Consider the following 16,484-nt stretch of genomic DNA (forward strand, 5'->3'; position numbering starts at 1 on the left):
GGTTGCACATTTTGAATCCACCATACCTGTGAAGCCGAAAGGATCTGCAACAGTTAAGTTGCAGATACGTACACAATTTTGGTTTTGAAACATAATATAGGAGAATGAAAACATTAAACAACAACTTGCTGAAAACTTAGTTTTTCAGTGTACACCAGTGGTTCCCAATACTGGGTAACTGAGGTGTCCTTGAACTACAATTCCCAGAAGCCTTCACCACCAGATGCACTGCCTGAGATTTCTGGGAGCTGCTGTTCAAGAACAATGGGGTTATCCAAGGTGGACCTGATAGGTTTACAATTTAGTTGTAATAAAAAGAATGTTGACTGTTGACTTTTGCCTTTTTTTCATAATATAAAGACAGAGTGGTTGCTATTTTCTATCAAGATGTCAGTGAGCTTGTACAAGATGGGGATGGCAGTGAGTTTTCTGTTGAGATATGTATTTTGTGAGATAGTAAGCCAAATTTTTCTGTTATTTCCTGCTGCCTGCATGTCTATGGACCACTCTGGATGAAACCTAACACTAGGTAACCACCTGATAAACCCCACCTGAACATTTCCAGAGCCCTTTTCTCCCATTACAACACAAGATGGCATGAACACCACCTGACTTTTAAGGGCAAGTCTCTGCACCCACCCTCTCCATGTTTGGAACAACTTGTCTGATGAAGGGAATAAAAGCTTGCATATATTTTGTGGCCTTTTTTTTTTTTGGTTGTCGTAATATAGGCATGGCTCTACTATGGATAATAGATAAACTGGGAGTAATCTGGATTACATAACAGTGGAAAGGTAGTGTCCATGTAGGCATATAGCACACAGCACATAGAAGGACCCCAACCTTTCATAGCATGAGGAGCTGCTGTTATTACAACAATAATCAATGTGCCGCCAAGTCAATTCCAAATTATGGAGACTCTCTTCAGGGTTTTCTAGGCAGAAAGAACTCAGAAGCAGTTTACCATTCTTTTTTTCAAGGGGCATCCCGAGACTGTGCAGCTTGCCCAAGGCCAAACCGGCTGGCTGTACTCGGAAGAGGCACAGTAGGGAATCAAACTCCCAACCTATGGCTCCTCAGCCACATATCTAGTTCACTGAGCTATGCAGCCAGCGTGCTACCTTTAAAATTGCTACTTTCAACTTCTACTAATTGTCATCACGCTGTGCACCAAGATAATATGGAAAGCCTAGGGGGAAAAACATATAAAAGCCCCAAAACTGTCTGTGCCAAGTCTGTTTCTTAAAAGGGAGTCTCAATGTTCATAAAGTCCTAGAAATACTGAGGGTGCTCTTTGTGAATTCAGATCTGAATTGCTGAAGCAGTATGTGGTCAAGAAACAAGGTGCACAGTGGAGGCTGAATCTTGACTGACCAGTTTTATATCAAGGAAAGGGAAATTAAGACTATAATCTCATCGTCACATGTCAGTCATCATGATAATCATGCATTAATTTTGGATCAGTTCCTTGGGGCAACTGGAGGATTTGAACAGATTTGGGATCTCACTGTCCAGCTTGGAAATTATTTTGTAAATTGGTTTTTTCCAGGAGGGGTCTGAGTCCTTTCCTGCCCTGAGAGCATTAAAGAACTCTTGAAGAGTCAGACTAGCAACATCCAGGAAACCACCAGGAACCTACAGAGAGAGAATAAGAAGTTTAGCGATGTGATACATACTGTACCATTAACCAATTTCGCATGGGGGGAGGACTGATCTTCTTTTGACAAAAATCATTGTACTAAACATGACATAGTCTACTTCTGCTCCAGAGAAAATTGTTAATCACCCAAAATCTTTATTTTGAAGAAGCAGGGAATTGTATTTGCTCCATTGCTGAAACCAGTTGCTTTCCTTATAAATTACGGCAAACCCAACATGTACTCTTACTGTTGGTCACTACCTGTGGTGATCCCACCTTGGATCATCATGCGTCCCACTCAAAGGCAAAGATAGACATCTTTTAAAATTCTTTTCATTAGGGCACTGCCACCAGGATCCACCCCTCACTAGAAGGTGCCTACATTACTGACTTTTAGAGTCACATTTTCTAATTCCCTTGGTAAGGGTGATTGGGAAGTAGGCATGGGCATAATTAAGAAGATATATAATATTATTCAATATAATTTGGGAGATTATATTTTATTCATTTCTTGTCACCTTACATATCAATGATTGAAACCCACTAGTAAGCTGCATTGAGAGTAGACACATTGAATCAGTGGGGATTTGGTAAATCCACTCCTTTGTAAGTTCCATTGATTTGATAGGCCTACAGTACAGTACTTGAGTTGCTACTGACACCTAGGGTTACAGTTACATTTTATTATTACTGTAATACTACCAATCAGTCTTAACCACATAGACACGATCTCCCCTCAAGTATTCTCTCTCCTCAGACAAATCCCATCCATTATTTCTACTTTTTCAAAAGTCTTTTCTATTTTTCTCCCACTCCAATGGACTTCCCTTCTCACTCTCTCAAATGGCCACCGTCCATACGCAAACAGTCTTGAGTAGGCTTCTATACCTGTTATTTTCAGACATATCACTGACAATACTTACCATATTATGTTGCAATACAAAGATCCAACTGTTTTACACACTGGCTGTACCCAAGGCACAGAAATTAATAGTGCAGTTGGACAGGGAAGTTATCCCGGGTTTGATGGGACTGGACACGGCTCACTTGAATAGATCCTTTCATTCACATACAAACTTGCACTTTTCCCAAATAGCTTCGGGACAAGAAACCACACCACACTTCAAATTGCTCCACTTCTCAACATTAAAAGAGTCAAGTCCCTGCAGTCTACTACTATTTTTTCCTTTCTTTTTCCCTGACATAACACAGCACTGAATTGAGAACACTAAACAACCACAACACTTATTTAGCATTGCATTGGATTGGACAAACTTAATTTAAAACTAATTAGATACTTTTAAAAAATAGTGGAGCAGAGACAACAGAAGAGACATTACCCTAGAACAGGCAAGAAAAACTTACGCCAATTGGCCATAGTAAGAGAGAGGGATGCAAAAGAGGGTGATGAGGAAGAGAGCAGGAAAAAACAGTCCTGGGCACCAGCTGCATACCATGCCTGGTTAGGTTCCTGCTTTGGAGAAGCAGTTGCCTGTTCTTCCTCACTGAGAAAAATATGGGGTCCTAAGGAGTCACCGCATAGGGGAAGTGTTGATTAGCTGGCAGCTGTTGTTGACTTACATTCCTTTCAGCATACAACAAATTATGAGCCAGAAGCAGGATCTGATGGCATCATAAAAGTTCAACTGATCCTTTTCCATAAACAATGCCATTAAATTACCAAGCCTTTACCACCATAGTGTTTTGTGGGGCTTTCTCTCCCTTCTTAGTGATGGAGATATGGTAGCAGCTTGGGCTATTTAAATCAATATAGAAGAAGATGTTGCTTCCAGGTGTGGTTGAACTGTAACTCCCACACCTCTAGCCAGCATTGTCAGTCCAATGAATTCTGAATGACAAACATCCTCACACAGTATGTGTGTTCCATAATAGTGTGTTACTAACAAAGAGTTAGCAGAAATAACATTAAGGCTTCCAGTGCAAAAATGACTAAGGCCTGAATCCAACTGGTAGTTCTGACTAGAGTATACCCATTGAATTAATGGAATTTCTATAAGCGTTGACGTGCCATTCAGCAGGCAGTTGGTTCTATGTGTTTATTCTGGCCAGAAACAGCAATTGGATTTAGACCTACCAAATTTATTAGCATTTAATAAATTTACAAGAAACATCTACTGGCAGAAACATCTACTGGGCAAAAATGGAAGGCAATCAACAGGAATTCTAAAATGTCAAACTAAAAAATTCCCAAACATGATATTAAACCAAAGAAATACAGTAACAATAAATTATTAAAACAGCAAAGCTAAAAACGCTGAAGAACAATATACACACTAACACACACACGTTTAAGATGCTGTTGCAGAGCAGTTCCCTCAGATTATGACACTACAGGGAAAACTATGGTGCCCTAAACTGAATAGAATATGGTGTGTTTTCTTTCTATGATCTTGTCTTGATTTCTAGTCTTCTCCTGAAATAGGTAGGCTTGTATCACACAGAGATCGGTCCACTTCTGGAGTCAAGTCCATTTCCTTACAATAAGGTACAGTATGTCCCTTTATATAAGGAATATTTGCCAAGTATGTAGGCTTACCTCAAAATCATTCCCTTTGTTGTAATGCATATTAAGGATTCGGTAGAGCTCAGAGTCCCTGGTCACAATCAGGCCGCTGGAATCCATGACCCCCTCTGACACAGCTTGCCTAGCAAATTTTTCCATCTGGATGTAATAAAATTCACGGAAGTTGCTGAACCATTTGATGAGCTGGGAAGTGATGCAGCGTGTGAACTGTAGAAAGAACATGCAATATGGCATTTTAATTTTTAATCTGTGCCATCAAGTCAAACTCGACTTATGTTGTCCCTTTCCAGGGTTTTCTAGGTATCAGGTATTCAGCAGTGGTTTGCCATTCTCGTCTTCTGGGTGCTCTGGGATTGTGCAGCTTGCCCAAGGCCACACAGGCTGGCTCTCCCCTCCAGAGGCACAGTGGGGAATTGGATTCCCAACCTCATCTCACTCACTGAGCTATCCAGACAGACAGCATGATATGGCGTTATGGGTTAAATTCCACTGCGCTCAGCTTCACTCTCTCCTTACCTTCCATGCCGAGGGAAGGGAGGAAAGGAAGGGTAGAGTGAAGGAACCATGGCCTGGACATCAGGACCCAATAACTCTTGACCCCGACATCTTCTTCTGGAGTAGAGAGAGCCTTGGAGAGAAGAAAGGCTGCAGAGAAAGTAATGCAGGAATGCTCTCCAGGACTGGGGACTCTAGAGAGCCAGATTAGGCCTATGGGCTAGTAGTTTCTCATCACTAACCTGATTTAATGCTTGTACAGCAGCCTTCATAAACTGCGAAAGTCTGCAGTCTCTTTTCAATATTTGTTCCATGACAAATGTAACCTTGGCCAATTCCCCTCCCCCGCTTCCTCTTTTAACTTTCCAAGCTGTTTTGCTTGTCTTCTGCAGCCCAATTAAGGGATCTGGAGAGTATGACAGCTTGCATGCTAATTTGTGGTTTCTAGTCTCTTCTAATCAGGACAGTGCCCTAACATGGATTTGAGATTTTTCTCACATCCAATAACACACTTTCCATGCATGTGTTGGACTGATTCACACCTAGTACTCACAGCCCAGAATGATTTGCTTCTGCATTATGCTGACCCTATGAATTCACAACCTACAAAATGTCCTATTGTTAAGCCCCTGCACAGCTTTTGCAGTCTCGAGGCTCTGGTATCCTTTATGATATTTGCTAGTCCATTTTATTATTTCTATTATTTGTTACTTCATTATATATATCCAGAGAGTCCAAAAATGGATCCAAGGCTGATCACAAAAATCTTATTAAACTCAATTGATGCAAATAATAGACTGTGGTGGGGAGTAACATGATAGGTGTGGATGATGTACTTTAAAAGTACAGTTTTTATATAAACACTGAATTGCATAAATACCAATTAATAATCTTGTATTCCAGCATAATTTCTCATCTTCCAGTTTATCGCAATAGTACATAACCTGCTGCGATGGAAACCTCATCCATTGTACCAAGCAACAGCAGCAATAAGGTGATTGGCTGGAAGAATGCAGAAGGTGAGCCAATCCAGAAGAGAGAGTTAAATTGTATCTTGAGAAGGGAGGTTGTATTTATAAGAGTGGAATGGAACTTGAGAGAATTACTTTGCATCTGGGAGAAGGAAGCTGGATGTTTGACAGCAAGCATGTAACTCAGTGTAAACTTGTCAAACTCTGTTTATGTTCACCAGTTGCTATGTTAAAATAAAGAACATATTGTATGTTTCAGTCCTAAACTGCTTGGGCTCATATGTTTTGGGCCGAAAGCAAACCTATTAAAAGTAATGGCATTTTAAATGTGATCGTCTAGGTGAAGGCTGCTCAGCCCTACCATGGGAGAAATATTAATATATACAAAGAAGCCTTTATAATTAAGCTTGGAATACAGGAAGGTAAATAGTTTTACCTGGATATCTAGGAAGTAGGCTTTCAGGAGAGAAGATGTGGGGTAACGAGAGAAGAAGAACATCAGTTTGGCCTTTTTCAGATGGCCTGGTGTCAAAGTTTCCTGAATGTAATCCGCCATTAAGGAAAAGCTTGTTTGCAGTTTCAGGTTCCTGGAGCCAAGTTAGCATAGAGCCTGATGTTGTTCAATCAACTTGCCCTAGGCTGCTTCTCCTTTTCCTTTTTTCCTTTTATTTATTTAAATGATTTGTATCCCCTGTTCTCCTCCAAAGGACCCAAGGTGGCTCACAGTATTAAAACGAACAACATTAAAATATTTTTAAACATCATTAAACAAAAAATAAAAAAAAAATCAGCAGCCCTGTTTTTAGGAAATCCCTGTTAGGCAGCCAGTTACTGAGGCAAAGCCTGCCAAAACAGAAAGGTCGTTGTCCCCTTGCAGAAGGAGGTCAAAGAGGGGCGGCGGGGGGGGGGGGACAGCCCGGCCTCCCTCAAGAGGGAGTTCCAAAGCTTTAGGACCAGTGATAAGGAAGGTCCTCCTCATCCAATGCACTGGTGAGAGTGGCAGGACCAAGAGAAAGGCCTCCCCTGATTATTTTAAAACTCAGGTGGGCTCATAAAGGGCAATGTGGACTTTCAGGTGCTTTGGCCCCAAGTCACTGAGGATTTCATAAGTCAAAGCCAGCAGTTTGGATTGTGACCGGAAACAGATTGGCAGTCACTGATGCTTCAGGAACAAGGATTATTTGATCCTTGTAACCAGTTAAGAATCTGGCAGCACAATTTTGGACCCATTGAAGCACTTTCCAAAAGCAGCCCAATATACGGTGTCTTATAGTAATCTGAACAGGATGTAACCAGGGCACGTGTCACCTTGGCTAGATCAGATTTCTCCAGGAAGAGATATGGCAGGTGCACACTAGGTTTGACTGTGCGAATGCACTTCTGGCCACTGCCAAAATCTGGGCAAAAAAGAAGTGGATTTCTGACTACTTTCAGTTTTGATTCCCCCCCCCCCCCCAGTATCTTGGTTCATGCAGTTGTTCTGGGTCCTGAGTGCAGAAAATTTGCCCTCAGGCCTGCCAAAGCTTTTATCCCTGATTAATAGAGATAAAGACATTTCTATTTCAACTGCTCGATCTGTATGATAACTTTGTTTTATTTAATATCTGTTATTGTGTTTTTACCTTCTTGTAAACCACCCAGAATAGTGCATTGCACTAATGGGCTGGTACATAAATCAAATCAAATAAAACCAAACAACACGGGAAACCTTGAGCCCACCAGATGATTTGGACTACAATTCCCATAATTACCTATCATTGGCCATGAATAAATACTTTATTATGGTCAAAGACCAGTAAAACCAAATCAATATAAAAATAGATACATTTAATTATAGTTTGGGAAAGTCAGTCAGGGTAATAAAATTCCATTAAAATATGATAAAACAACCCCATGTTGAGTGGGCTAACCCAGACATCTGGAAAGCAGAAGCATTGCTATCCATTCTACATGAGATGACAGCACACAAAATAGCTATCCAAGGGTGAGGCTGTAGCATGGGAACATTATTCTTTTTTAAAAACTACACCTCCCAGAATCTCTACTCTGACCTAGTTGTCTGGAGAATTCTGGGAGTTGTAGCCCCAAAAGGAACTTATTCAAACTCTGCCTGAGGCCTGTGGATGATGAGGATATAGGAGAGCCCATAAAGGATATATGTATTGAGGGGAAGTACGTCCCATCTGCCATAGCATGCATTTCAGCAAACTCTGCATCTGAAGCTGCAACAAATGCCAGACTTTCTATTTCAGATTTATAGCCCACTGGACATGGTTGCCGTCTCATGACAGATGACTTCAGCTTGACAGGCTGCCATGGCACATCTTGAGATTCTGATGAAGGTGCTGTTCTTTGAGGGGGGTAACCTCCATGATCATTCGGACTGTGTTGTAGCATTTGGCCAAGAGGTCTGCCTCCTGGGACTTCAGAGGAGGTCAAGATCCAGGGATGCTTCACAGGTGGGATTTGGCAGAGCTTCTTCTCCATTTTTGAGACGATGGAGTAAGTGGAAAAGCCTAAAGTCTTTTCTGAGATGGTAGATATGGAGCCTTTAGGGGAAGATATCTTTGGAAGCCACTGACTCGACATGTTTTCCGCACCACATGGAAATCTTCTCCCAGCAGAGGATGCTGTCTCTGGGCTGTCATTAGGCTGGTGGGATTGGAGACCTGGTGATTCAGATAGTACCTTTTTCAAGACAGAGTCCACAGCCTGTTTCACCCTTTCAACTAGCTCTTGCTTTAATATCTCTGAAAAGTTTCTCTCTCCTGAAGCTGGAATCTCTGAATTAATAACTCCAGCTTCTTTCTCTGACACTCCGGGGCCTCTCATGTTAGGGATGCTACTCCATAGATTATCTTTATGCTGGGCCCCCTTGAGGCCTAGATGACTCCTGTCCACACTTTGCCCATACCTCTCTATAGGTGTGTCCCTTGTTTGCTCCATATCTTCTTGGCTTGGACCAGAAACACTGAGCTCATGAGCCTGAAAAAATATTTCTCGCAGTTGCTTCAGCTGGTATTGCAAAACATGGAGCTGTTTTTTCAGCTGGAGGTACTCTTCCGACTGGATGCTGCTTCGGCCAGCTTTTGCCAAAGAAGCCCCTTGAAGATTTTGCTGCTGAGGGCGCTTCTGCTTTCTCTTGTTTTCTCCACAGCTTTCCTTTGCTTTCTCAGCGTGGTGCTGATCCCCTTTCGCTAAGGGACCAGGTACTGGAGGGTTTGGTGTGATGCTCATTCCTCGGATAATGTTTTCTACCCTGGATCTCTTGGCTTGTCGGTGTTCATTGTGAAACTGAGTGGTATCACCAAAACCACAGATAGGCAGTTTGCTAAAGGAGGATGGGCTATGCCCACTATTTTGGAGTGGCAGTTCAGTTTTCTGTGAGAAAGGGAGAAAAAGTCTTGGGTCCAGCTCATGGTGAGCTTCTGGCTGGCTAAGGAGATATGCAATTATTGATGCATAATAAGATGGAGGTGAAAAGAAATTGTGTTTTTCAGCACAGACTTTCCCCTCCTGTCCATCCGTGTGTCTTGAACTAAGATCAAAGTTATATTGATGGGAGACGGTGTTTCCATTCATGTCTTTGTTTTCTTTAAGATTGAGGCTTGGTATCAAACAAACTAGCAAGAATTATGAAGGCAACAGAATCGTGATATGAATAATTTCCGATCTTCAGACAGAAATGTATATTGAGGAGGGGTGTTTTAATATTTTTCATAGGCTGAAAATCTGGAGCAGCAAGAAAAGATTAAGAATATATATACAGTATTATCCAACAATGCATACATCGAACACACACATATTGTTAGCCTTTCCTACATGCTGGGGGAAAAAGAAATGGAGTTTTCTGTGACTATTGTGCTACACACAGCTCAAGCCTTACTATGGTTTTAAAATGGTACCAATACACACTTTTAAAAATATATTTTATGGCTTCTGTTCTGGATAGAGAGTGTTTGGAGGCTTCCTGGATGCTGACAGCACCAGAGTAATGGCACTCCTTGCCCATTTGACGTGGCAAAATGGAGGTGCTGGAGCCCCCTGCCCTGGAAAAAAACATCATCACAGGCCAACTAGTGCTGGAAGGTGACAACGTCCTTGCTGGGAGCAGTGGGTGGGGGAGTAAGGTTCAATGGCTCCATTTTCACTGGGTGTTAAGAAGGTGACCTGCTGCCCTGACCATCAGCAGCCAGCATTGGCAGACCATCAGCTGTTCCGCCCATCCTGCTTTAATGCAGGAGGAATCACATAAAACCAAATGTCTGCTTTCTGTGGGTTTTTGTCTGTTTGCAAATAATGCACAAGAAAAAGGTTACTCTGGCTTATCTGCTAATATATGTAGCTCCTGCCACAAAAACAGCTCCTCTATTTCTTCTACTGACTTCTCTGTTAAAATATTAAGTTTTACCTGGATAAAACAGAAAATCCTCATATCCCAGAAAAACAAAGCCACAGCTTAGGAATAGTAAAAAATGTACACCCTAAAAAGGTTACTCTGGCTTATCTGCTAATATATGTAGCTCCTGCCACAAAAACAGCTCCTCTATTTCTTCTACTGACTTCTCTGTTAAAATATTAAGTTTTACCTGGATAAAACAGAAAATCCTCATATCCCAGAAAAACAAAGCCACAGCTTAGGAATAGTAAAAAATGTACACCCTACTCCCAAGTTTTATTCATGTACTTCGCAGTTCTCTCCAACATGGTTGGAGAGTTTTAGATCATAAATCCCATCATCTCTTGCGGCCTATAATGAAAGTTATAGCCCCAGAACTGGAGAGGATACCATACTGGGCAAATCTACCCTGTACGATTGTAAATATCAATGAAAAAATACAGTCCCAGCTCTCAGTTTTACAATATGACGAAAAAGAAAAAGAAAGCAAGAAAATTTAGGCATTCAGATCTGTGTGAATCTTATAAAAAACAGCTATAAGACCAAGAGAATGCTTTATGCCTTGGGTCTTTTTTAAGAAGAAAGAAAGCAAAAAAATATTTTAAATAAATAAATAGATTTTATAGTATACTGGCCAGCTGAAACCAATTCAAACAAAATACATTCTATCAGGAAAGGACCCACAAAAGTAGACGAACCATCAGTAAATGAGTGTTTTCAGATAAGGCTTTTATTATACAGTTTTTCTGCTTAATTAATGAAATGCAAAGTTCTATATGTTGCCATCTTCCACTTGTAAACTTCCTAGCTTTTCCTACTGCTTCTTTGTATCACCGAGAATTGGATATGGGGATGGAGAAGGGAAGACATAAGAGGCATTTGACAAGTAGGACCAGGAGCTAGCCATTTGGAAGCACCTTGTTACATTGATGTAGCATGACGAAAATGTAACATGGAAAAAATGCTTTTAAAATGAAGGATTTAATAGCTTTTAACTAAAATGTATCTTCCTGTCAAACCACATTTTTTCATAACCTTTCTTCAATGTATATGATGGACCGTGGGTCCCTAGATTATCCAAAGGGACAAACTGGATAGCTCAGCAGTTTAGGCATCTGGCTGTGGAGCCAGAGTTCAATTCCCCACCGTGCCTCTTTGACAAGGGCAGGCTCTCTTGCAGTTCTGCAGTTCTAAGTTCTAATGCAAACTGTTGGATAGCTCAGGGGTTTAGGTATCTGGCTGCAGGTTGGGAGCTCAATTCCCCACTGTACCTCTTTCACAGGAACTGAACTAAATGATCCATAGGCTCCCTTCCAACTCTGGAGTTCTAAGATGAAATTATTCTTATTCTTATTTAAAAAAACCCACAAGACACAGGCAATCAAAATTATAAAAACATTTACTGATATTATTATATAACAGATACAGGTTTTAACCAAAAACCTAAGAATCTGTTAAATATCGGCGCAGTATGTATGCTGCTCCTAATATTGCCATTTTTTTGTAGCTCTGATGGTGTGATTTCTGAGATCAGGGGTTGGGAGATGATGATGATGATGATGATGATGATGATGATAATTATTATTATTATTATTATTATTATTATTATTATTATTATTATTATTATTATTATTATTATTATTATTACATCATCATCATCATCATCATCATCATCTGGAGAGAGTTAATATTATATCACCTTCTAATAGCAAACTAGTCATTGGTATAGTTTGGTCCCCAGAGGGAGCCCAGACACAACAAATAAAGACACAGCGGGGGACAGATCTGGCTCTCAGAGCACAACCTGCCAGGAAGTTAATCTCTGGGGAGCACCATTAAAAGAATGAACAAGAACACAGGAATATACCTTGTCGCTTCCACACTACTGCTGCTGCTGCTGCTTCATGAGAATAACAATTCAACATCATCTATGTACTGTACATGATGCTTGACAAAAACAGGAATGACAGACTCCTATCTCAAAAGGGTTAAAGAACAAGGCTATGCATCAAAATGTTCCTAACATGGTAGAAGCAGAAGGGGGGGGGGAAGCAGAGGTGAAATATAGGAGAGGTACAAATGGGAAATGATACCACTTACAAAGACTTCCCCCACAAAATTATGTGAATAAAAGTACTCAAAATAAACTAAACCCAGTAAAACAACTGAAGAAAATGAGAAAAGAAGGAAAGGGTAGGTAAAGGAAGAGTATGCAATTATTTGAATTACACATACTTTGGTTTAGCTATTATAGGATAATTTGGATCACCTGGTGTGCATTAAAGACATTCCTAGAGTATTGTGTATTCACATTCTTTAGTAGTAACAAGAGTGGGTGGGAGTGGGCTTATTTCCATTTGGATTTTCTATATAAGGCACTAAATTTCTTGGGCCAGCCCTGTTGAAAACCATCAATGCATCTCCCTTCTTAATCCTTTTCTTTCACCAGACTAAAACAGTCCAGTTCTCCTTCATCCTTTATTCCGCATCTTTCTTTAGCTAACAAACTGCCAGATAGCTTAGTGGCTCAGGTCTTCGCTTGCAGAGCCAAAGGGTGGGAGCTTGATTCCCCACAGTGCTTCCTTGATAGGAGCCGGACTTGATGATCCATTGGGTTCCTTCCAGCTTACAGTTCTGTTATGATGATTATTATTTATCCTCACATAGTTATGTTACCAAACATGTCTTCTTTCCAACAGAGGGAGTTTTAACAAATTTTGAAATGTTGATCCAGGTCCATATGGTTTGTCTGCTGCACTATCACAGTTATATTAAATATTGGAATGGTAGAAAGGTAACGTGTCTGATGACATTCGGGAGCAGCATATACAGTACCACCTAGTTATGTCATGTGCCATCAAATCAGAACTGACTTATAGTGACTCTAACAGGGCTTTCAAGGTAAGTGAGATATTTAAGGGCTAGTTTTATCAGTTCTACGCCCCTAGTGAACTTCTATGGATGAGTAGAGGTTCAAATTCAGGGCTCCTGAGTCCTATTCCATCTTTTTGTCCACCAAACCACACAAGGTACCCATATATACCACCTACCCACCTGTACTTTGGGAAGGAAACTGTGGAAGAGACAAGTTAATAGGCACAAGAGATAGACAGGGCTTTGAGCACAGAAATGAAGGAAGAGAAATCGTAACTATGGAAGAGAGAGACATAAAAATATGTCTCACTATGCAGAACAATTAAATGTCAGCTCCTGACCAGAGACTAGGCAAGTTAACATTTTTACACTACGATAACTAGCATTTCCCAACAAGCATGGCAGTAGCTGTGCTGACTGGTAAATTATAGACTTTGTCAAAAAAAGAGGGTCCCAATCCCTGCTCCCGATCAATGGGAAGTTGCTGGGTTTTGAAAATTCAGTAGCTAGAGCACATATACTTCTATGTTTTCTTTACAACTAGAACTGGGTTGGGCCTCGTAGCGCAGTGGTTAAAACGCTGTACTGCAGCTAAAACTGTGCTCACGACCTGGGGTTCAAATCCCAGGTAGCCGGCTCAAGGTTGACTCAGCCTTCCATCCTTCCGAGGTCGGTAAAATGAGTACCCAGCTTGCTGAGGGGGGGCAATGTGTAGCCTGTATAATTAAAAATTGTAAACCGCCCGGAGAGTGCTTGTAGCGCTATGGGGCGGTATATAAGTCCAATAAATAAATAAATAAATAAATAAATAAATAAATAAACTATGAATGTGTATTTTAAGAAAAAGCTAGTCTTATTCTCTGTTGTTATCAATCTGCAGGCCTGGCTAAAAACATTTTGCTACTTGACTGAAGGATAGGATTGATGGTCTCCCTCATTTCACCTACAGAAATGATAGTGGCGGACAGTTCTGCTAATAGGCTGGCTTCATAAACATCCCTATCTATACATTTGCCAATGTTGATCTGGAATACAGGATGATGTCATTCCATAAATGCCATTGAAGGCATACTCACACACCACAGGATGTTGCTGGTAACAATGACCATCTGTATCCTCTTACTCTCATATAAGAAGAAATAACATTGCTCTGAATCCATTGGGAAATAATTCTATAAACTCCCTATAAGGAAACTCACTAAAAAGCTACACTTTTATTTCATCATATGTCAGCCTACCCCAACTGGGTATTTCCCATGTACTGTATATTCAACCACAGCTTCCATTATCTCAAGCTGATGTACCTTACGACTTAACTAGACTGACTGAACTAGAATTGAATTAGGCTGACGCGAAAGATAACATATTTTGTGATTACATATTTTTATTATATTTGCATACACACACACACTCATTTTAAAAGCATATGCAGTCTGCTTCCAGCTTTAATTTTAGAATTAGCTCTTTGGAAAAGCTATATATATTTAAAATTGAAATGTTTGGGAAACTGTTACTTTGAGATTCTTCTCACCTACTTCCTTCTTTATATATTTAAACAGTATTTACCATCTCATTTTCAAGCAGTTCTCTGTGAAAGGAGGATAAAAAAAATTACTCTGTAAAAAGAAGCAATGGGATTCTCAAGGTTCTGATTTCAGTCTGCTAGCAGGAGGAAAGTGCCTTAGAAGCCACAAAAAACACTAATTTTCTACTACATTGTAAAACCTAGCTTTAAATGCAATGGAGTTCTCTTTCCTTCTTGCTGTTTCCCACAGGGTAATTGATCTCTGTAATTCAAACTTTTCTTCATGAAAGGTTTCTGAAAATCAGTGGGCTTTGTTCATTTTTTATATTTTATCAGCTATATGTTGCTCACACCTCATCAATTCCTCTCCTCCTTTTAAAGATTTACATCATCCAGAAATCTGCCTTCCCTTCCCTTTCAGTCATAATTTATGCAAAGATAGGCAGAATGAACCAATTTAATCTTTAGCCATAAATAACTTCAGCGGTTTGGTCCAGACTTTGACCTCTGTGATTGGTCAGTATGTTAAGTAACAATGAGCTGGAAGTAAGCGAACACTTGTGGAGCCGTTCAGAGTAGCTTAATGTGCTTTTGTCAAGCCTATTGTTATAATGACACATCATTGACACATTGTACTGATCTGCCATAACATTCTGCAAATTAATATGCTCCAAAATGTCACTATGCAATCAATTCATCCCTACTTCCCAATTTTTCAGCATATATATTCAGCAAGGAAGAGAGTCAGTCAGCTGAACAGTTTCTTTGGCTTAAAATCTCATTGCTTGATTTTTGCATCATCAGTTCAGCAAGGGTGAAGCATAGGGTGTGGAGATACTCAGTTCTCTGCTATTCTAAGCTGAGGGCAAATTTTCAAAACCAGTAATATTTTATATTATTTTAATCCTGTCTTTCAGTAAAGAGAAAATTGGACAACTATTGGTCAGCTCTGCTTTGATTTGTATTCCTGCCTTGAGCAGGGGGTTGGACTTGATGGCCTTATAGGCCCCTTCCGTCTCTATTATTCTGTGATTCTGTGACCCTGTTGCCTTGGAATACTGGCTCAGGAGTTTGAGTCCAACATATCTTAAAGGCACTAGATTGGGGAAGGCTCATTTAAACCACCCAACAGTGAGATATTTTCCCTCAAATACCAAAACAAGGAGATGTGCCCTTCAAATCATCCTCCCCTCTAAGGGTTCCCCCAAAAGTTACCTTAGAATTTTCCAGCATAATTCTTACACAGTCTCAAAGTTCCTACAAGAGACACAATAGATAACTGGTTTATAATACTCTCGTAACTCTTCTCAGATATCCCAAATAATTAGATGCCACCCACATGACTGAAGCTGCTTTTGCGTATCTCCACAATGGAACTGGAAACATATTAGAAAGATAATTAGAGGCATTAGAGGAACAGCATCTGTTAAACAAATATTAGCAAGAGATAGTCGGGTGCTTCTATAGCTTTTTTAATTAATTTTCAAAGAATATTTCACCAATACCACATGCACATATCTATACAAACTCTCCCCATAGAGAGATCACCAAGGAATGACCCTATGAGGATTCTTCTTTTGCAGTCCAGGAAATAGAACACTCACCTTGGTTACTACAGGCGCACAAACTGCTACTCTCTTCTCTCAAATCACTTGGAGACTACAATTGCACAAGAAGAAAGCACTGAATCTTGTATCATTCAAGAACCCTCAAATCAATGTACCACAGCCACCAGCAGGGCTCTAGGGGGTTGGCCAAGAGCAGCCAACCATCTTGAGGCGGTAACAAATATGCAAAAAAAAAAAAAAGAGAGAGAGAGAGAGAGATGCGGAAGTCAGATCTAGTTAGTGAAATCTCCCCTTGGAGATTCATGTTTCCCAAGCCATAGGAAGAGTCAGAGACACAATCGTTCTGAAAAGAGATGAAAGCACTTTGAGGCAAGCAAACAATATACAGTATTTGCTTTTTGCCATTGTTGGTTCTGGTGAAACAAGTATCACATTTTTTAAAGTGCGAAGACCTTGTGAAAGCTGTTC

At 40.4% G+C, this 16,484-nt stretch overlaps 2 protein-coding genes across 2 annotated transcripts; both read right to left on the reverse strand.

Annotated features, from left to right (window-relative positions):
• Nucleotides 1–1,361: 1,361 nt before the first annotated feature.
• LOC110079103 (prospero homeobox protein 2) lies at nucleotides 1,362–6,560 on the reverse strand. Its single transcript, XM_072986430.2, has 3 exons — nucleotides 6,087–6,560; nucleotides 4,197–4,391; nucleotides 1,362–1,635 (listed from the first exon to the last, which is right to left on the reverse strand). Exons 1-3 carry the CDS (start codon nucleotides 6,204–6,206, stop codon nucleotides 1,450–1,452), a joined length of 501 nt encoding a protein of 166 aa, XP_072842531.2. The 5' UTR covers nucleotides 6,207–6,560; the 3' UTR covers nucleotides 1,362–1,449.
• Nucleotides 6,561–7,634: 1,074 nt separating this feature from the next.
• LOC140703220 (prospero homeobox protein 2) lies at nucleotides 7,635–16,168 on the reverse strand. Its single transcript, XM_072986429.2, has 2 exons — nucleotides 16,053–16,168; nucleotides 7,635–9,382 (listed from the first exon to the last, which is right to left on the reverse strand). The coding sequence occupies exon 2, from the start codon at nucleotides 9,230–9,232 to the stop codon at nucleotides 7,667–7,669; it is 1,566 nt and encodes a 521-aa protein (XP_072842530.2). The 5' UTR covers nucleotides 9,233–9,382; nucleotides 16,053–16,168; the 3' UTR covers nucleotides 7,635–7,666.
• Nucleotides 16,169–16,484: the final 316 nt, after the last annotated feature.

This window comes from Pogona vitticeps, chromosome 1, assembly GCF_051106095.1.
Source record: "Pogona vitticeps strain Pit_001003342236 chromosome 1, PviZW2.1, whole genome shotgun sequence".
NCBI lineage: Eukaryota > Metazoa > Chordata > Lepidosauria > Squamata > Agamidae > Pogona > Pogona vitticeps.